Source organism: Hirsutella rhossiliensis (genome assembly GCF_020360975.1).
Source record: "Hirsutella rhossiliensis strain HR02 chromosome Unknown scaffold00004, whole genome shotgun sequence".
Taxonomy (NCBI): Eukaryota; Fungi; Ascomycota; class Sordariomycetes; order Hypocreales; family Ophiocordycipitaceae; genus Hirsutella; species Hirsutella rhossiliensis.
In genome coordinates this window covers 6,134,892-6,154,843 of record NW_025408670.1, presented here as the reverse complement: position 1 = coordinate 6,154,843, position 19,952 = coordinate 6,134,892, and the positions used below count along the sequence as shown (strand labels likewise).

The 19,952-nt window shown below is 57.6% G+C and overlaps 7 protein-coding genes across 7 annotated transcripts; 2 read left to right on the top strand and 5 right to left on the bottom strand.

The window, feature by feature from the left end:
* Positions 1 to 52: 52 nt before the first annotated feature.
* Positions 53 to 1,930, bottom strand: HRG_05026 (major facilitator superfamily domain-containing protein; the record flags this gene model as incomplete). Its single annotated transcript, XM_044863497.1, has 3 exons — positions 53 to 1,029; positions 1,097 to 1,444; positions 1,513 to 1,930. 3 exons carry the CDS (start codon positions 1,928 to 1,930, stop codon positions 53 to 55), a joined length of 1,743 nt encoding a protein of 580 aa, XP_044722111.1.
* A 658-nt stretch (positions 1,931 to 2,588) lies between these two features.
* Positions 2,589 to 3,524, bottom strand: HRG_05025 (AorFlbE-like protein; the record flags this gene model as incomplete). Its single annotated transcript, XM_044863496.1, has 1 exon — positions 2,589 to 3,524. One exon carries the CDS (start codon positions 3,522 to 3,524, stop codon positions 2,589 to 2,591), a length of 936 nt encoding a protein of 311 aa, XP_044722110.1.
* A 1,909-nt stretch (positions 3,525 to 5,433) lies between these two features.
* On the top strand, positions 5,434 to 6,880 carry HRG_05024 (uncharacterized protein; the record flags this gene model as incomplete). Its single annotated transcript, XM_044863495.1, has 4 exons — positions 5,434 to 6,003; positions 6,073 to 6,258; positions 6,304 to 6,425; positions 6,838 to 6,880. The coding sequence occupies 4 exons, from the start codon at positions 5,434 to 5,436 to the stop codon at positions 6,878 to 6,880; spliced, it is 921 nt and encodes a 306-aa protein (XP_044722109.1).
* A 2,420-nt stretch (positions 6,881 to 9,300) lies between these two features.
* HRG_05023 (cytochrome p450 domain-containing protein) lies at positions 9,301 to 11,086 on the bottom strand (the record flags this gene model as incomplete). Its single annotated transcript, XM_044863494.1, has 3 exons — positions 9,301 to 10,524; positions 10,592 to 10,626; positions 10,690 to 11,086. The coding sequence occupies 3 exons, from the start codon at positions 11,084 to 11,086 to the stop codon at positions 9,301 to 9,303; spliced, it is 1,656 nt and encodes a 551-aa protein (XP_044722108.1).
* Positions 11,087 to 11,923: 837 nt separating this feature from the next.
* Positions 11,924 to 13,274, bottom strand: HRG_05022 (uncharacterized protein; the record flags this gene model as incomplete). The annotated part of the gene is made up of 4 exons (XM_044863493.1): positions 11,924 to 12,291; positions 12,351 to 12,554; positions 12,622 to 13,162; positions 13,233 to 13,274. The coding sequence occupies 4 exons, from the start codon at positions 13,272 to 13,274 to the stop codon at positions 11,924 to 11,926; spliced, it is 1,155 nt and encodes a 384-aa protein (XP_044722107.1).
* A 517-nt stretch (positions 13,275 to 13,791) lies between these two features.
* HRG_05021 (cytochrome p450 domain-containing protein) lies at positions 13,792 to 15,666 on the bottom strand (the record flags this gene model as incomplete). Its single annotated transcript, XM_044863492.1, has 4 exons — positions 13,792 to 14,434; positions 14,482 to 15,267; positions 15,328 to 15,379; positions 15,516 to 15,666. The coding sequence occupies 4 exons, from the start codon at positions 15,664 to 15,666 to the stop codon at positions 13,792 to 13,794; spliced, it is 1,632 nt and encodes a 543-aa protein (XP_044722106.1).
* A 1,761-nt stretch (positions 15,667 to 17,427) lies between these two features.
* Positions 17,428 to 19,465, top strand: HRG_05020 (major facilitator superfamily domain-containing protein; the record flags this gene model as incomplete). Its single annotated transcript, XM_044863491.1, has 11 exons — positions 17,428 to 17,707; positions 17,789 to 18,019; positions 18,080 to 18,095; positions 18,162 to 18,534; positions 18,627 to 18,694; positions 18,745 to 18,769; positions 18,832 to 19,001; positions 19,061 to 19,086; positions 19,140 to 19,170; positions 19,232 to 19,280; positions 19,355 to 19,465. 11 exons carry the CDS (start codon positions 17,428 to 17,430, stop codon positions 19,463 to 19,465), a joined length of 1,380 nt encoding a protein of 459 aa, XP_044722105.1.
* Positions 19,466 to 19,952: the final 487 nt, after the last annotated feature.

Here is a 19,952-nt window from a genome sequence, read left to right as displayed (position 1 = left end):
TGAAGCCAGACGTGCCCCGGGGGGGGGGGATTAGTATGCACAAGGTATCGCTTCATAGCATATATCTGAAACGGTCTGCCGACGTCCTCTTCAGTTTTCCCGAGCCTACCAGGCCTTGTTCTTCGACCATGTTGCCGTTGGCCAACTTTTCGTCCTCGGCTCTGTCCATGCGATGGTTTCGGTGCTTGAGGAGAAGTCGCAGGATGAGAGCCAAAGCGGCAACGGCTAACATGGCGCAGGCGCAGGCGCCCATGCCTCGCGTGTAGTAGGGCCCATCACGGTCGGGATAGAGGCGAGTGCCGATGAGGGGCCCGCACTGGCCGACAAACTGGAGCAGGGCGAAGCCGGCGCCCTGGCGGGTCTGGTTGGCTTGGTTGTTGATGGACCAGGCGATGACGAGGGTGACGACGTTGTAGAAGCCAACGGCGGCAGGGTAGAGGGCCAGGTAGCGCAGCAGGGGGGGGAGGGCGAGGGATTCGGCGAGTGCGAGGAGGGTGTATCCGAGGGCGGAGGCGAGGGCGTGGAAGACGAGGGGGCCGGTGCGGGCGCGGAGGCGGTCCGACATGTGGGCGGTGAAGAGGACGAGGCCAAAGGCGACGAGGTAGGGCGGGGCGCTGAGGGCCTGGGAGGCGACGGTGCTGTGGCCCATTTCGGCAATGATCTTGGGCAGGAAGACGGGCAGGGACGAGTAGGCCATGTTTGCGAGGAAGAGGATGGCGGCGGTGAGCCAGGCGACGGGGTCGCGAAGGACAGCGACGAGGTCGCGGCCGCGGACCCCGGGCGTGGGGGGCCTCGACGACGACTTTTCGCCGCGCAGCCGCAGCCGAGCCACGTCGCGCTCGCGATCCGTCAGGTAGCGCGCCGTCTGGGGGGAGTCGGGGATGGCGGACCAGGCGACGACGGAGATGACGACCGAGGGGAAGCCCTCGATGAGGAAGAGAAGGCGCCAGGGGGCGATGGGGCCGAGGGAGGCAAACTTGACGATGAGCCAGGCGAGGGTCGAGGCGAAGCTCGTCGCCAGGGGTGCGGCTGTCGAGGTGTGAGCCAATGGTCAGCCAGCCACGATGCTTTACCCTGACACGATAGATTGACTAACCCGAGATGAAGATGGCGGTCCGAAACGCCAGCTCCTCGCGCCTGAAGAAGAAGCTGAGGTAGAAGGGGATACCAGTGAAGCCAGCCTCGCCGATGCCGAGCACGACCCTCAAGGCGATGAGGACCGGGTACGAGGTGGCGACGGACTGCAGCGACGCGGCGAGGCCCCACGTCAGGACAATGGCGGAGACGAGGACGTGGGCGGGCACAATCTTCCACAGCAGCGACATCCACTCAAAGGCAAGGTACGAGAGGTAAAAGGCCGTCAGGGACCACTCGTACCAGTCGTCGCGCGGCGGGCTGGTCTGCAGGTCGCGGTTCATGCCTGCGATGCGGGCGTTGCCAATGTCTGCAGGTGGTGCGCGCGTGTTAGTGAGGATTGAGCAGACCCTTGGTGAGGCTGAGTCGACGACGTACTGGAGCGGTCGAGGAAGCTGAGCATATACAGGAGCGCCACGAAGAGCACCAGCTTCCGATCAAACTTTGTCCGGACGGCGAGCTCCTCCTCGGGCGTGTAGAGCTGGGAAGCGCCCGCCGCGGCGCCCGGCTGCCTTGGGCGCCGGCCCGTCCTGACGTCGACGCCGTCATGGCCACGCGCGCGGCCCCGTTCCCGCGGCACATCTCGCTTGTTCACGACCAGCTCATACGTGTCGGCACCGCCGTCGAATTCCGACTGCAGGTCGTCAAAGTAGCCGTCGTCGTCGTCGTCGTCGATGTCGCTTGCGTCGTCGCTGTCGTCGAGGAAGAAGTCGGCGCCCGTCTGGGCAAACGAAGGCGACACGTCGCCCGGCCCGGGCCTCAATTGGCTCGGGGCGAGGCCGGTGTCCAACGGCATCAGGGCGGTGCCAGAAGGAAAAAGGAAACGGATATGGAATAAGAGCGTATGGCCGAGGCGCGCGGTGGCGTCGAGGACGAGGGTTGCAGGCGATCAATGGGACCGTCGCCGTGCAGATAGAGAGGAGGCAGCAAGGGCCCGTGAGGCTTGCTTCTGCAGCCAGATGATGTTGTGTCTGCCTGCAAGGATGCTGTGTCTGCCTGGAAGGGATGGATGGCGGTAAATGAGGGATGGCGCTGCTCACACGTGACGGGGCAGTGTCTTATACACGCGGGCTACACATCAGAAAGTGCGCGCGTTTATGAAGCCCTCCGGCTGATGAGCGAGCGTGAGCGAACCCAGGTATATATCCGAAATGTTCGTATTTTCTTCCCTCCCCGGTGCGTATCCATGACCTTTTGACAAATGGCTGGCGCCCTCCAATGTCCCGCTGAGACGAACCGGGCTGGAGATAAGGGTAAAAAGTGCTTGGTATGTAGTGTTACAGGCGTCGCGGCGCGGGGCATACATTGGAGCAGGCCAATATTAGCCAAATCGACGACATCGGTGATCCATCACTTCCCGATATTCCATTGGGCCAAGAGGCCCCCCAAAAGAACGAATGGGATTTGTTATCGCCATCGCCACGGGAAAGCAAACCGCCTCCAATCTCTCGTCATCACCGAGCTCCTCTCTTTGAAAAAATCCGTCGCAGTCCCTTGGCCGACAGCTTACGCCTCAGCCCGGGCTGACGGCTCGTCGCTTTGCATTGGTCGTCGGCGATGAATTCGGGTGGCGGGCTGTGGCGCTCGGGCAATGCCACATGGCCGACCTTGTCACCGCTCCGAGTCGGAGTTGGCCGGTCCGTGTGCGTCGTCGTCTCGACGAGCCTCGGCGGCGCCGCTTGTTGCTTTTGTCTGAGGCGAAAGGGATAGTCTTTGATCGGTGGGGGCAGTGGCGGCAGTTTCTCTTCCTGGTCCTCCTCTTCCTGTTCCTCTTCCTCACGCTTCTCTTCCGCCACTTCTTCCTGGACCGTGCCGTCATCGTCGTCGTAGTCGTCCAGCTCTTCCTCGGGCACGGCTCTCTCGTCGTCGGCGCACACGACGACGTACCACTGTATTTCCTCATTGGCCTGCAGCTTGTCTCTGAGCTTCTCAAACCAGCCATCGCTGCCTTCCTCAGCCATGCTCTGGTACTTTGCCATTTCCTTGGCCACGTTGGCGCCCAGGTCCACACGAACGACATGGTCGGCGACGTAGGCATACGGCCGCGATGCGCTCGTCATCTCGTCCAAGTCGTACTCCTCCAGCAGCTTGACCGGCGACCAGTCGTGCATCAACACCTCATCGTCTGTAGCGGGCACTCGCGACGGCGGCGGCGACAAGTCATCGTCCTGGTGCGGCGTTTTCGTTTTCTCCTCCTCGGTCGGGGTGGCTGCCGCAAGAGGGCGGCTCGGGAGAAAGTCAAAGGCGATGCGGAATTGGTCAAGGATCAGCGAGGCGCTCGTGCGCCCAACGATCCAGTCCGGCGCGGCGTCCTCGAGGTTGTTGATAATGACGAAGATGCGGATGCCGCGGCGATGCCACCGGAAGCCGTGGCACAGGTACGTCGGCATGGTGACGTTGTCTTGCCCAGTCAGCGCAAGATTCCCGATGCATAGGCGCTCACGTCGTGGACATTGTGAGTAGTTCTCTCGGGACTTTGCGAGGTGACGACTGCTTCTCCTCTCCCCTGCGAACCAAGGCTTGGAGCCGAGGGGAACGAATGGGAGGGGAGCCCCACCTGGTGCCCGCCCGCTGGAGCTGGTCTAGAGTGAGACCCGCATCCCGCACTTGGCTGGGGTCTCCGCCCGCGTTTCCTCCGCGCTCGGACTAGGCTGCCGCCAAAGTCCCGACTCTGTCGGCCTCTCTGACAGGTATGGGTTGGCTGATTCAGTGTGTTTTGGACTTGGCAGACCCCGTACGGTCCAGCCAAGAGGTGCAGAGGTACAGAAAAAAGTAGAGTGAGTACAGGCTCAACCTGCGTCGAGCATGTTCTTGGTCGATACTCTGCCGGGTCTTGGCCATCAAATGGTCATGATGGGGTAGACGTATTCAAGAGTAGCTGGCCGTTTTCGATGCGAGCGCCGCTGCAGGAGTAGCCGTAGCACGTCTCGGTTGGCAGCTGAGCAAAGTTGCTCACAAAAGAACCTCATCCGCCCAGTATACCGAACTCGTGGCGCCGCTTTGCGGGCTTCCTGCTTCTGCGGTGCGCGGGCTGTGTTGCTGCAGTCTTGTTTCCAGGCCCTTTCCTCAGAGCATGACCAACAAGCCTACTCAAACCAGATCCGATAACAGGCGCTACGTTGGCTCTTGACGATGCCATTTTTCGTCTCCCAGTGGGTCATTTGGCAGCGTCTTGTGTTTTCTTGTCTTGTCGAGCCCGCGTCTCTCTGGCCCTCGGCAGTCGGGTTGGCACTCTTCGTCGGCGGAGGGTTCGCTCTTTGACGACAGCGGTTGTGTCGGCGGAACTGTATTCTGTCGGCGCCATGAGGGTCTGACCCCGTCCCTCACATCGGGCCTTCCTGGTGGGCCGCACAGCGCCAGCAAGAAGCAAAGCAGCCCCGCTGTGATTCTTGGGCTTGAGGGCCGCCTGGGGGATGCATTGCGGTCCGGGGTAGAGGCCCGTGATGCTTCGTATGTGGTGCAGCCGACGCGTTTTGAATGCGCTTCCGCTTCCTCTCTGGCGTCGCCACGGTACTGCGTGATGGCGACGGGAATGAAGCGTCGTGCGCATTAGGGCAATCCAGCTCCTGGCCAGCTTGCACACCTTGAAAGTCATCAGCCGAAGAGGGACGGAGCCGTCGTGTATACGGCACATACGCTCTAGAGGCCGTGTTTGCGTCTTTCGCCTCTTGCCCATTGTCGATTTGAATTGGCTTGGGAGGTCCAATTATGGCACGCCAAAGGGGCGGGCAGCAGGTCTTGAGGCTGGCGGTTCCAAATCGCCGGACCATCGAGGTCGGGCCACGCATCGCCTCGGTAGACAACCCGGTCGCCATCTATGCAAATGTCGGCTTCTCTGATGTGCCGCTGGCCTTGGGCCCATGCGCGTCAATGACTTCAATTCTGTATAGATGCATTCTTGGGCATCTTTCACGTGGGCCGCTGGTGACAAGTAGGTGGCGGCAATGGCGAGTAGTAGGAGGACCGATCGAGCACTCAAAGGCTTGCTTCCGTCAGCTCCATGGTTGCAGCGGTGTCGGCAGAGGGCGGTTTCCTGTGGGTGGCAAAGTTTGGAGTTGAGAAGAAGTCAACTAAATCGGGCCCTAGTCTTAGGCGCACCTGAGCCATGAGGCTGCTTATGTAAGTAACGCACATCCGAGATGAGATGCCATCTCATTGTTCCAGTCCCTGCATCCTCCACAATCAATAACGAGTGACAACCTATACATCTGACCCCGACGGTCGAAAGGAGACGGGGGATCCGACGAACTCGACAAGAAGCCTGAAGCGAACGCCAGCTAGGCATTGAGGGGCCTCATCATGGAGACGCCGGCTGAGGCCGTGATCATGGTGGGGCGAAGCGCGTCGCCTGCGTCGACACCCGCGAAAAGATCGACACGCGTCGTGAGGCCAAGCACCAAAATTCGAGAAGCCGCGCGACAGCCCGACGATCTGGCGGAGAAGACAACACGCGCAACTAGGCTTGCAACGCGCATTGCCTCGGACGATGTCGCCATCAGTGACGCGACTGAGCGGCGCAAAGTTGCCAGCAGCAGCAGTGGCGCGAACGAAGGCCGAGCCATGCTCCAGAAAGTTCTCGAACTCTTGAGCGAGTCACGTCAAGAAACGCAAAAGCTCAGCCGAGCGATAGATGCGCAAAACGAGATCATATCCAAGCAACAGCAGATGATCCAGGAAATAGATCAACAAGGGAAAGAGATGAGAGATGAGCTTCGTCACATCCGAGCGCAGTTAGAGGCCCTGGCTACGCCCGCATCTTCTCTGCAGAGCAGTCCGCAGATGTCGTATGCGAGCGCTGCAGGGTCATCGCCGACGATCCAGACAATGAACCGGGGCACCGTACCAGCAGCTAAATCGGCACGAACAGCCGTCAGCGATAGTCTCTACTGTACGGTGGACACATCACGAGTCGAAGAAGCGAACAGGTGCCAGACGCAGATCGGCAACATCCGAAAGGCCATAGAGAGCGACATGAGAAAGAGTCAGAGGCAGGAGACTTGGAAATGCGCAGCGGTCGTGACAGACGCTCGAAACCCCGACCGGATCAAAATTTTATGCAGAGACCAAACCGAGTTGAAGCAGGTCAAGGAAGCAGCGCAGAAGACGGTAACTTCGGGAGCCAGGGTACTGAGAGATCAGCTTTACCCTGTCAAAGTTGACAACACCAAGCGTACCGCAGTGCTGGACGCCGAAGGCAACGTTCTGCCGGGCGCAGCTGAGGCGCTCGGAGCCGAGAATTACGTCACGATTGCCAAGATCACCTGGCTTAGCAACAGAGAGAAAGCCAAAGCGTACGGGTCAATGGTGATCTATGTCACTAAAGAGAGTGACGCGCAAAGACTTCTGGACGGCGTGTGGTTCGATGTTGCGGGAGAGTCCGCCTGCACCAATGTTTTTGAACGCCGCGTAGGACCGATTCAGTGCTTCAACTGTCAAGAGATGGGACACAAGGCGTTTTCATGCAAGAAGCCGCAAAGATGTGGCAGATGCGCGAAAGCAGAACATCACCACAGAGAATGCAAGGAGACAGTGCCAAAGTGCGTGCCCTGCGGTGGACCACACGAATCGTACAGCCGGAACTGTCGGGCGCGGAACCATGGGGATGAGACGCAGGCAGCGTCTGGCCCTTCGGGATAAGCAGCGGAAGTGAGAATCCACTTAGGATCGATTATGGCACTAACCTTCAACAATACTAACACACAGGTATTCGACTTCGGATTTCGACAGACCGCGCTTCAGCTGCTGAAGGTAGGACGCTGAACACTTGGAGAAATTGGCCTTCAAGCAGGCCTGTCACGGAGCGAGTAGCGGCGAGGTTGGTGTAGCGTATGCTAACCCGTGGGGCTTAAGGTGTTACGCATTAATGTATTGAAATGTCAGTAGCTTTTACGTCTAAGGCCCTATAGGAGAAATCCTCCGGGTGAAATACACATACATACATACAATCAATAACAATCGATCGGTTTGAAGCTTGGCGACCTCTTTTTATAAGTCGTCAGCGTCTTCTGCCGGCAGCGTTTGAAGCGAGTGCAGCCGGTCTGACTCAATACGTCGGCACCTTCATCCAACCTTTGTCTACAGCAAAGACAGGTCCCCTTCTTCCAACTTTCTTATGTTCAACCGGGCCGCAGCATCGTCAGGACTTTTTGGCCAACCAAGGCACGTATGTGAGTGCCGAGGATGCCAGGCGGTTTTGCGACTTTTTCGGTCTGAGCTGCGAACCAATCGACAAGATAGAAGAGTGTCTAGATATAGAGGACCTTGGAGTTGGGAAGACGGTGCTGGCGGCATGCATCTGAGCAGACGCCGAGAAGCTGGACAGCATACATATAGCATACGCCAGGTAATGCAACTGCTCGAGCTACATGTTTCCTTGACAGTTTTGGAGTATCGGCAGTGAAGATTGCGATACAATGTATAGAATTGACATTTCCACCAATCAGGAGGATGGTCATGGCAGACAGAAGAGTCCCCAGAGAAAACGGCTCTTCAGAAAAGACCATACAGGAGAGCGTCGCCGCGAGAAGCCATGGTACACGGCACAGCCCGTCGACAGCATCAAGACCAAGCAGCGATATCGCAGAGCAATGAGATCCCCTCTCGGATACGACAAGCACAGCTCTGAGTGGTGCTTGGATTACAAGCACGTGTGCAAGCAACTTCAACGGAGTCGAGAAAAATGGGCAGAAGAAGACATGATGGCATATTTGGCTTGGAGTAAAGCAGAAGACGAGCGCGTTGATTGTACGACAAGTGACACAGGCAGGATGGATGACCGACAACGTTACGCTATTAGTTTATCTTTTATTGGCCCCGTATCAACTTCTCTGTCGTCGCTAAAGTATAGGAGCTATTATAGGGGCTATTAGCGGTCTAGGGTCCTTATAACTACCTTCTTAAGCCCTTTTATAAGGGTCTTATAAAAGGGTTTAATTTTTTAGGCTTCCTTAAGGGCCTAGAAGGCCTACTAAAGGAAGCCCTAAGCCCGGTCCCTAGGGAAAGGGTACTAAGGCTAGGGCTAGGTCTATTATAAGTATTAAAATATAGGTTAAATAAGCGTAAGGCTAATAAGGCTACTAAGGGCAGCTCTCTTTTACCCCTTTACTTACTTTAAGGGCTAGTTAGGCTAGAAGTAGGGCTAGGCTAGGCCTAAAGAGGCTAGTCTTTAGTATAAGCTAGGTATTTTCTTTTATCTTAATATCCTCTAGGTCTTAGTCTTAGGTCCTAAGCCTTTCTTCTAGGGTCCTTAGAAGGCGTTAGCTTTTTAGAGCTTCTTTTAAGCTGGCCCTAGCCTCTAAGGTACTTATTTCGACCCTTAGGTTAAGGGGGGGGGGGGGGTTAAAGTTAAAGGGGCCCTCCTTAGGTCTAAGCCGGGGTCCTAGGTCGGGTCCGGGCTAGGTCCCGTTAGCGGGGGGTATATACCCTTAGTTAGCGAGGGCGGGGAAGAGTTTTCTACCCGTATAAGGGAGAACCTCGCCTAATTCGCAATCTTTAGCAGCATATTGCGCACCCGCTAGTAGCTGCATAAGGCTGCACTTAGAGGGGCGTAATACGCTATTTACGGCGGTTCTAGGCGTATGCATTTTTTATGTTTTAGGCTTAGTTTCGAAAAGTTAGCTAAGAAGACGTCTCTTTATCCTACGATAGGTATTAGAATAGTAGAGTAGGTCGGGGTAGATATATATTAATTTATTGTTTCTGTTGCCTTTCCCCTATCTTCGTTATATAGTCTTTTTAGTATTAGGACTTAAGAGGAAACGCAGTTTAACTCGTCTCTCCTTATAGACGTCTCTTTCGACATCAAAATTAAAGGACATATAACTATACACACTTGGCACCAAAAGCAACTATTATTTTATTAAGCCCTGGCAGTTTCTGCCGCCCTAAAGACAAAGCCGAGACTCTAGAGCCAGGCGGAGGCTGGGTGGATGCGCAGATTGCTTCATTGATCTTTTGTAGAGTCAGGTCATGTTTCCTTTGAAGGCGTCCATCCAGCAGCCCCGTGTCCGTCCTTATGAGTCTTGGGCGCGAGACTCGGTGGTATGGGCGGTTCCATGACCCCTGAGCCGCGTATTACGTGTACTCTCCCGACCTCTCCCTCACCATTACATGGACCGTCTTTGGCCACAGCCATTTCCATGTACCGTCGCCCCAGATTCGTGGCCATTATCTCTTACTCCAGACCAGGGGCGATCGCTCGGGGTGCAGCATCTGCAGCAGCAGCACCATGGCAGAGTCGTCCTCTATCTGCTTCAAGACCCTCTTCCGCGCGCCGTCGAGGCCTTCTCCCGCCGCGGCCACCGGGTCGACGCGCCAGTCCCGGAACAGCGTGGCAATCGTCGCCACGAACTCGACGTGAGAGAACTTCTTGCCCAGGCAGTCGGGGGCACCCTCGGACCAGCCGAGAAAGGTGCCGCGGCGCGGCGTCACGAGCTCCTCGTCGCTCCAGTCGGCCGTCTTGATCCACCGCGACGGCCGCCAGAGCAGCGAGTCGGAGCCCCACGTCTTGGGGTCCGTCTGGACCGATGAGTAGCTCGGGATGACCATGGTCTTGGGCGGGAGCACGAGTACCTTTTCCCCGACGGCGAGAGACTGCGACTCGCCGCCCGTCCACTTGGCCACGGGCACGGGCGTGTAGAGGCGCACCGTCTCGAGCATGACGGCCAGGCAGCGCTTGAGGCGCGGGAAGTCAGCCGAGTAGTCCCACTCGTGCGGCGGGCGGTCGCCGAGGACTCGACGCAGCTCGTCGGAAAGCCAGTCCTGAAACGACGGGACCGCGGCGAGGAAGTAGAGGGCAAAGGTAAAGGTATGGGTGGTTGTGTCGTGGCCGGCAAAGTTGAAAACGAATATGTTGCCGTAAATCTCGCTCTCGGTGAGGCCCTCTGCCGTCTGAGCCTCGTCCTGCGAGGCCCGAACCAGGGACGTCATGAGGTTCCGGTCCTCGGACCGCCGGTTCTGGGCAAAGGCGCGCTTCTCCTCCTCGTACATGGCCGTCATGTGCCCCTGGAACGACTCGCAGGCCTCGTGAAGTCTGCGGAACTTGCGGGGGAGCCACGGCTTGGCGAGGAACTTGGGGCCCAGGGCCGTGATGAGGATGCAGTTCTCGAGTATCTCCTGCAGCGAGTCCTTGTAGCTCGTCGTCGGCCCATCGGCCCGTCTCTCGTCGTGGGCCTCAAACTTGAACGACTTGCCGAAGCCGGCCCTGGATAGGACGAGAAGGGACAGGGTGCGGGCGTCTTGGGCCGTGGACGTGAGCAAGGGCTTCGAGCCCCACGACTTGAGCATGTCGCTTGCGAGGCGCACGCTCTCGGACCAAACAATGTCGTTGTTTTGCTCGTTGAAGCACGTCGCCACCATTTTGCGCTGCGACTTCCATTTCGGGCCGTCAACCTGCAAACATGAGGCGCCCGCCGGTCAGCGTGGACGCACAGACGGATGCCGGGAGAGGCGGACTCACGGTAGACATGTTTGGGCCAAAGACGTTGAGGATCTCTGTGAGCAGAACCCGGTCAGCTTACGTCGGTCGGGCCGGCAACGGCGGCCCAGGACACATGCCGGTGAGCTCGAGGCAGCGCGGAAAGTCGGTCCGGCGGCGGAAGACGTGCATCAAGGCATCGGGGTCGGCGAGATAGAGCCAGTTCCGGCCCGGGGTGACGTGGACAAAGACGTCTCCCATCTCGTGGTGCGAGCGATAGCGATCGGCCAGCTCCCAGCCGCGCCAGTTGTAGCGCGTGAAGCTGCTCTCGGGCAGGGGCAGCCGCCTGAGCAGCGACAGCAGCTTTCTGTCTATGAGCATCCAGATGGGGTTTGTGTGGTCGATGGGCAGCACGCGGATGGGGACCCCCATCTGACGGGCCGCCATGTAGTTGCGGAAGAGGCCGACGCACGACAGCAGCGTCCAGACGGCCGCCAGCCCCAAGACGGGCCACAGGAGGAGGGCCTGGAGAGCCATGGTGCGAAGCGAGGACGGCGAGGCAGGGTCGTCGAGGCGAATGTGTGTGAGGGGGCCAAAGAGTTGGGGGGAGGGGGGCTGAGGGAGGGGAGAGGAGGAGGAGGGGGAGGAAGAAAGAAGGCTCCCGGAGACGGGATGGATTGCCTCGCGAGCGAGGTGGAAGAGACCGAAACCTTGTATGGCAGAGAGAGACGAGCCCGAGCCAATCATCGGCGCCGGCATATTCCTGTTGGATGCAGTCGGCGGCCGGTGCCGGTGCAACCAACTGTCGACACACACACACATGTCAGGCTGCCGTGAGAATGTACAGTATTAATACAGTACCAGCCGACGGGGCAATGTTTGCAATTTGCATCGACTGACTGGGGGTCGCGTCTCGGGCGGTTGCTTGCAGTGCCTTGCACCAACCTGCCTGCACGGTTCCTTGATGCCTCCTCATGTTGGAGCAGCCACTCGCCAGCCGCCCCCACAGCCAGACTCGTTGGTTGATGCCGATGGAGCATGTATCCCATGTAAGTGCCACGTCGCTCATGTCTTTACATTGCTCAACCGGCTGCTGCCGCACTCTTGGTGACATGCGTGAAAGAACAGAGAACAGGTGCAGTGCCGTCATGGTGAGTAACTGAGTATGTGCTGGAAGGAAGCCGCCGCATTGATCCTTTGGCGGCTGGGCCCTGCCGTTGGGGGCGCCGCGCTCCAAGAACAAGTATTATTTACGTGTACAAACGTGCCAGACAACGTCAAACTTGTGCGGCAGAAATGCCAACTCTGCATTGGGCTGTACTGTACGTCGTTGCGTGGGCTTAGGCTTTGGATCAACTGGCCGCCTCGGCAACCTCAGGCCGGCTGCTTCGTGACGCTATACTCGAGCTCCTGCTTGATGCCGTCCCCGTGCCCCACATCCCCCCTGCCAGCCGGTCGACTGTAGCAGACGGCCGCCGGCTTGGGCGACCCGGGCACGAGGACGGGGCGCTGGCTCTCGTGCGACGCCCCCTCGAGATCCGGCCCGCGCGCGTAGTCCAAGTCGTCCGTCTTGGTCAGGCCCGAGAGGTCGCTCAGAGCGGTTTCGGTTTGCTTCCGCCTCGGCTGCATGCTCGCCTTCAACCGCCGGTAGTAGGTATCGGTTGGCTTGAAGACCGGGTTCGCGGAGCGGGCCGACTGGGCGAAGAGCTGGGGGAAGGCAGACAGGCAAGAGACGACAATGGCTATGTACGCAGTGGCGTTAGAGAGAGGGGGGGACAGGAACTAGAGGCGGCCAGCGTACCGATGCACGGCTCGATGGCACTCCAGAGCCAGAGATAAGTCGGGTCGTTTTGGCCATTGTCCCACTTGGTCGAGTTGATATCGGCCACGCGCACCGTGGCAATGATCATGGTGACGACGGAGAGGGAGAAGAGGCCGATAAAGGCGAATTTCTTGGCCCACTGGATGCGGTCGTTCCAGAGCAGCGTTATGGGTATCAGCATAACTACATATATATGGGCTGTTAGCCGTCGAGGTTCACGGCGGCGCGAGGGGAAACGGCCAGTGCTTACTTAGAAAATCGGAAAAAATGTCGAGGGCACAGTTGACCTTGAGCGTTATCGTCGTAAACTCAATAGCCGACGGCTCGCCGCAGTAGCCGTTGAGATCCTCGACGGGGCCGACCAGGCAGCGGTACTGGACGTTGCCCATCGAAGCCACCCAGATGGCCAGCGTAAAGAGGAAGATGGGCCACCACATGTACTTTTGCCCGGGCACGTTGTGACCGAGCCGCCTAAAGAAGAATAGAAAGGCGAGCTTGACGGCCGTCAGGGACGTATAGAAGAAGAGCTCGACGACGAGGGAGACCCTCAGCCACACCCTCTGCCGGTCAAAGACATCGGGCGTGGGCGGCGCGAAGCCGGCCGCGACGTTGAGCAGGTAGTACATGTCCGGGGCGACCCATTGCCAGAGCGCGGCCGTCACCAAGGCCAGGGCAAAGGCGACAATGACGAACAAGTCGTCCCAGTAGAGACGGCGGGGGCCCCGGAAGCGCGAATACAGTCGCACCAGGAGAAAGGCGAATGCCAGGGCTGCCGTGGCCCAGACGGCGCCCTAGAGCCATGCAGATGCGTGAGTGGTCGGTCATTTGCGTCGTCGCGGTTTCGTGGAATTCCATACATACCAGGAAGACATTGTTGGAGACTCCGGGGCCGATTCGCACCATGGCTGCATGTGCTCTGACTTGGTGGCTCGGGAGAACAGTCATGACACGAGAAAACAGCAACGACGCCAGGAATTATCCGCAACCTGAACTCGGGGGAGAGGCAGGTGGTCAGAGATGATTACATGAGAGGGCACGAGAGATATACAGCCATGCGTCCCGAGGCAGCCGGGGTTGCAAACCGTTGGATTCTTGGCCCCATGGGACCTCGGTTTGGTTCTCGAACTTCTCGCCATGCACGGCTGCGGGGGACTTTGCAGGCGATATGGTGGCTGCTCGAAGACAGCCCAACAAGGCCATGCGGTGAACATCCCGGGCCCTCCGGCGCGGGTTTGAGCCGGCGTGTGGCAGTCACTACGTCTGGACTCCTGGAGATGACTTGCAGCTTGCTCGACGTTGATAGTATTCATGTAGCTACATACACATACACCCTGACCTTAGACATCAACTCTATCCATGTAGTGCCGCCTCGTAGCTACTACAACCGACGCACCATGGCCTGCCCGGGGAAACAGCACCATCAGGCGGGCACCTCGCGCGGCGCCAGGTCAACGAGCACATCCATCCCCCCGAGGGGCCCGCTGACGCCGAGCGACGGCACCGTGTCGTTGAAGCGAGGAAACGGCTGCTCGCCGGCGTCGGGGTGGAGCGCGACGTCGAAGCGGTGCAGCAGGACGGCGATGAAGCCGTAGACCTCCTCCCTGGCCAGGATCCTGCCCGGGCAGTAGGTGGTGCCGCCGCCAAAGGGCCGAAAGGACGAGTGGCGCGCGAGACTCTTCCGGTTGAGGAAGCGAGACGGGTCGAAGGCACCGACCGTCGGCCCCCAGACGGCCTCGTTGGTGTGCAGCTGCCGGAACGGAATCAGGATCGAGTGGCCCTGCGCGAGGACCTTGCCGCCGATGACCGTCTGCTGCGTCACGACGCGCAGGGCGCCCGCGCCGTTGCGAAGACGGAGCGTCTCGTTGAAGACGGCGTGGAGCCGCGTGCTGTTTGCGCAGAGGTGCTTCACGTCCAGCCGTCCGGCGCGCCAGGCGGCCTCCGTCTCCTGCCTGACGGGGCGCAGCAGGGCCTCGTCGTACAGGAGGTGCGCCAGGATCCAAAAGGTGAGGTTGTACTCGTTGGATACGGCGCCATGGAGAGAGTGTTTGTGTCCAAGAGTCAGCCTCTGTCGCCCCTGCATGTTCGGTTGGGGGCCGTCTCCAACACTCACGCCCAGAAACTCATCAGCATCATGGCGGCGCGGGACTGCGTGTCTATGTCGACGATTTCAAACGCCGCCAGCGTCTGCCGTATGGCCCAGGCCGCCTCGCCCCTGCTGTGCTCGGGGAGCTCGATGAGCTCGCTGAGGGTTGCCATCAGCCTCCGCTGCGGCGCCGTCACGGGAATCTCGAGCAGGTCGAGGTAGCGGAAGACGACCATCCAGGCGTAGTCGTTGAACTCGAGGATGTCGTCGACCACGCCCGGGCTGATGTCGTGGAGGAGGCGGCCGAACAGCGAGCGCGTGGCGGCCTCGGCGATGAGGCGCCGACACAGCGAGAGGAGCGACACGGGGGGGCGCGCCGCCGTCTTCATGTTGTGAGCCGTGTCGGCCGCGCCCGCGAGCCCGCACCACGCGCAGCCGCCCCTGAGCGCGTCCCAGCGGAGAGAGCTGTGGACCGAGTCGAGGAAGACGCGGCACATGCTGTCCATATGCGGCCCGGGGAGCAGCTGCGTCTTGTACGTCTCCTCGACAAAGTGTATCAGGTCCAGCTGCGCCGGTTTGACGGCGTTGTCCGCCACGTAGCTCCAGTCGCCCGGCTGCGGCTTATGCCAGGCCCTTTTGAAGGCCTCGTGCTTGACGCCAAAGTTCTCGAGCAGCTGCGCCAGGTTCCCGTCAAAGTTGAGGGCCGCGCTGTCCCGGAAGGCGGCCGCCACGTCGCCCGGCGCCGTGACAACGTACATTGTCTTGCCGAGGAGTTCGACGGCAAAGGGCTCGTGCGTGCGGCCCGTGTAGTCTCTGAACCGCATCAGCAACACGGACCAAGGCGAGTCGACCACAGGGGGAGGGGTTTGGTACAGGCCGCGCTCGATGAGCTTGTCGGAGCTCCGGAAGAATCCCACAGTATGGCCTACAGGGGCTCGTCAGTTCGATTCGTGCATGCGGACCTCGCCGAGGACCGAGGTCGACGGTACCGATGACTTGAAGACGGCTTTGTCAGTAACGGCCCATCTCGCTTCCATCTTGTCCCCCGGGGAGAGACGCACAGGGGACCCAGTAAGGCAGGTTCTTTGGCTCCGAGGGCCACAGCAGGGGCCTCAGCGTAAACTTCCACGTGCGCCATAGCACGAGGAGACAGGCTAGGCCGAGAGCCGCAGACGCCCAGCGCGGCAGGTCACCAAGGATATCTCTCAACATGCTGTGCGGGACTGGAGTCTTGTGAGAGCTGGGGCGCGATGGAGGCGAGGTGTCTGCGAATCGGCCTATGCTCGAGCACTTATATATATATATATATATTATATATATACCGACATATACGTGTATTTATATATAGGCACATCCACGGATACACCACGAGGGGGCAGTCCAAAGCCGTCGTTACGCTCAGCCACCCAGCTCGGCCCTTTTCACTTCCTTCACCATGTGTTTTGGCCCCAGCTGCCAACTCCCCAAGTCGCCGTCGGCAACGAACGGCCGCCCTAGCCCGGAGACGGAGGCACGACAGCAGTCATCAATGGTGGAGAGTCCCCGGGCACTTGGGCCCCGAGCCTGGTTGGTCCCAAAAGACTGGGCCATGGAGTTGACATGCTCATGCCGACGATGCATCGAGCTCAAGGCTTGTTTGTACACATGCATACATACAGAGTACAACTCTCACATTTATCCCATGCACGTACAACCGAAAACTCCGACGCACAACCTTGACCATGCATAATCCCGTTAGAACAGTAGCCAACAGTCCATCCTGCCTAACGAAGGTGGGGGGGAAGTACGGCTAGTCAAGGCGCGGCGCCGATGCCGCACATTTTATATGCGCATATCCATGGAACTAGGGGTGCAAGGAAGATGGTTGTCTTACGGAATCTACGTCTATGGGCGTGGCCTTGAGAGGCCCGCCTGCGAGGCTGACTAATGCTAGAATAAACGCTCTACTGCCTACCGAATAAGGTTATTGTCAGCTGCCACCAGCACCTCCATGGCATATAGTGTCCACTACTAGGTCATCTGTTAGAGTGTCACTTCACTTTTGCCTATACAACCTAGTGGTTTCCTTATAGTTATATTATAATACGATATATAAAAGAGTATTTTAAAAATAGTAACTTAATACTAGTCTTTATTATAATCGTTTTTTAATAAGTATATTATATCTTAATTAAGGCTAGTATATATAACTATATTTATATAATTATTAGCTATATTAGGTCTTTTCTTAGCTATAATAAAAGCAAAGTATTATTACTTTATAATAGAATCATATAGAGTCTATAGCCCTACCTTTAAAAGAAATACTATTAACTTTATAGTTATATAAATAGGAGTTATTATTTAAGTAAAAGGTTTATAATAGTATAGCCCTGTTTATAAGGAAATATTCTGCCAAGTTAGATATATAACTAGGTAATTAACCCTCGCTCCTCCTCGTACCTAGATACATATAATTAGAGAAGCTACTGTCCGTATTAACAGTGTTCTCTTGTCTTGACAACGTCAAGGGTTTCGGGCCTATGTAACCCAACCCCCTCTAACCGCGCTGCATATATCCGTAAAATCTCCCGCAATGCCACCCTGTCTAGAGTACTTCCCTACAGAGTACAACTTTCCCTTTCGGCGTTGGTTCCCCCCTGTAAAAAGGCCTTCCATCGGCTTTCCCCAATCAACTGATGTATGTGTGTGTGATGGTCGGCCCGCCCCTAAGCTGTCAAGGCCAACGGGTGATACGAAAAATACTTGCACTTGATATTGCATGCATGTACATGGTCCGTAGGGAGTATCGAGTACACGTATTCGTGACTGGGCGATACTAATTTGGCACAATGCTACTACATAACCCGTCCCGTGCGTACATGCAGACTTGAAGCTTTGCCATTACCCCCACGGTCTTTGCCCTCTCCCCTGACACCACCACCATCGAGAGGTGGTTGAAGCGAGCGCTGCGTCTTCTCCATCACCCCCAACATGGCCGCTCCCTCCAGGGCAGAAGCTCCGCTTGGCCCGTGGCGGCTCGCCGTCGTCATGGGCTCCCTCTGTCTGGGCATCTTCCTATTCGGCCTCGACACAAACATCATTGGAACCGCAATCCCCCGCATCACGACCGATTTCCAGTCGCTACCCGACGTGTCTTGGTACGGCTCGGCCTATCTGCTGACCGTGACGGCCTTCCAGCCCCTGTTTGGCAACCTCTTCAAGTTCTTCGACGCTAAAATCGTCTACTTGACGTCCTTGGTCATCTTCGAAGGTTGGCCCTGTCTCCTTCGCTTGATGTAGTTGAATGTTCGTGCCCATGGCTGCGACCGAGGCTGATTTTGGGCGTCTCCAGTCGGGTCCGTCGCCTGCGCCGCCGCCCCTAGGTCTGCCGTCCTTATCTTTGGGCGCGCGCTGCTCGGCTTCGGGGCCGCCGGGCTGTTACAGGGAGCCCTGGCCATCATAGGATACGTCGTTCGCCTCGAGAAGGTGCCCCTTTTCCAGGGCACCGTGGTGAGCGTGCTAGGGATTAGCATCTGCGTCGGGCCGCTGTTCGGCGGTCTGTTGACGCAGTATGCGAGATGGAGTATGTCTTTCTACCCGGCCCCGTGCTTTCTGCCGGACATGTAACGCTAACGGTGCGTAGGATGGTGTTTCTGGATGTGAGGAACATGAATCGACGCCTTTTGGGCCCGAGACGACGAGGCTGCTGACCACGATGCCTGAAGCAACGTTCCCATTGGCGTCTGCGTCATATTCGTCGTTCTTGTCTTTGTCCCCATCAGGCAATCGTCAAACCAGGCAAACAGAGACCTGTCCCTGAAGGAGAAGCTCCGGCATATGGATGCCGTCGGCACCGTTCTGTTTATCGGCACCGTCTGCTGTCTGCTCCTCGTTTTGACCTGGGGCGGAAACACGTACCCCTGGAGCGACCCGCGGTGTATCGGCCTCTTTGTTGGCTTCGGGCTCCTCTCGGCATGCTTCTGTTACTGGATATGGAGACAGAAGGATATGGCCCCCATCCCCCTCCGGGTGCTTCTACAGCGCTCCATCTGCATGGGGGCCTTTACGCTGTTTTGTATCGGCATGACCAGTCAGATTGTAAGTGTCGACCGATGCTACGCCGGAGCTCTGGAGGAACTCGTTTAAGACCGCCCCTGTAGAGGGTTCTAACTGATAACAAAACGCAATAGTATGCCTACTATCTCCCCATCTTCTTCCAATCGGCTCAGGGCGTATCCACAACTACAAGCGGCGTTCGGTACATTGCCCTCGTTCTACCTCAGATAGTCACCTTGGTCGTCGTCGGAGGTCTCTGTCGAAGTGGGGTTACTATGCAAGTCGCTCTAAAGCCATGTCTCTTTCACGTCACGGTTTATCTGACTTGCTTCCGTCTAGGTCCCATACATGATAGCGGGCGTCAAGATAATGAGCGTCGGCGCCGGCCTTCTCACCTTGATTGATGTCTCCACGCCCGCGGCCCAATGGGGCTCCTTTCTAGTCATTGCCGGACTCGGTATTGGTATGGCCCAGCAGCTTCCATACACTGCCATCCAGGCGACACTAGAGTGAGTGACCAGTTCCCCCTCGAAACTCGAGGGGGTTAGGCTTACCCAAGATGCTATAGGCCGGAAGATGTGCCGACAGGCAATGGTAACTCGATTGTGCTCTTCGATATTGGGGCGCTCTTGACTAACTCGCGGCAGCAATCGCCGTGTTTACTTTCCAGCTCGGCGGGTACGTTAGAAAAGCTCGTCACTGGATTGCTTCATTCGCCAACTAACTCATGTCCACATAGTGCCCTAGGTCTCGCCGCCGGCCAGAACCTGCTAATCTCGAAACTCCAGGTGGCCGTCCCGGAGCTCACCAGCGCTGTCTCCCCAGCCCAGGTCATCGCGGCTGGCGGCACATTGCCGAGCAGAGGACCGCCTTGCGAGAGAGCAACGGCGACGAGTTTGACGAGTCCAACGACGTCGAGCCCGAGGGGGTCAAGATACAGGGCAGCGGCGAGGAAAAGATGGGGACCAAGTAGGCTACCCTGCCTGCCATGTGTTGTCGCTGCGGCTCCCCCTGAGTCCATGGTAAGGCGGAAGCCCGTCTGGAACGTTCATGTCCTCGTTAAATAGACTATTAGCGCATCGAGAGGTGCCTATAGTATTCCCGGGAGCCCTAGTTTGAGAAGATTTACTGCTCGTCCGCTTTAGCTTTCCCGTTGCTTCTTATCGCTGTCTTTGTCGTGCCATATTGTTTTTATATACCACTTTAAGAATATAACGTATAATTAGGTGAAATTTAAAGATTATAGAGGCGCGGAAAGAGGCCTATAATCGAAAGCGAGTATATAAATAAGAACCCTTGCATGCCCCTTAAGTTAGGAAAATCCTAATCTAGTCTAAGCAATAACTTTATAAGACCTATTAATTCTTATAGGCTAAGGCTTTATTACTTAATTTTCGTCTTAATATAGAGGGTAGGGAAAGAGCGGAGGATAAGGTAGTTCTAGTATTTTTAAAGGCATT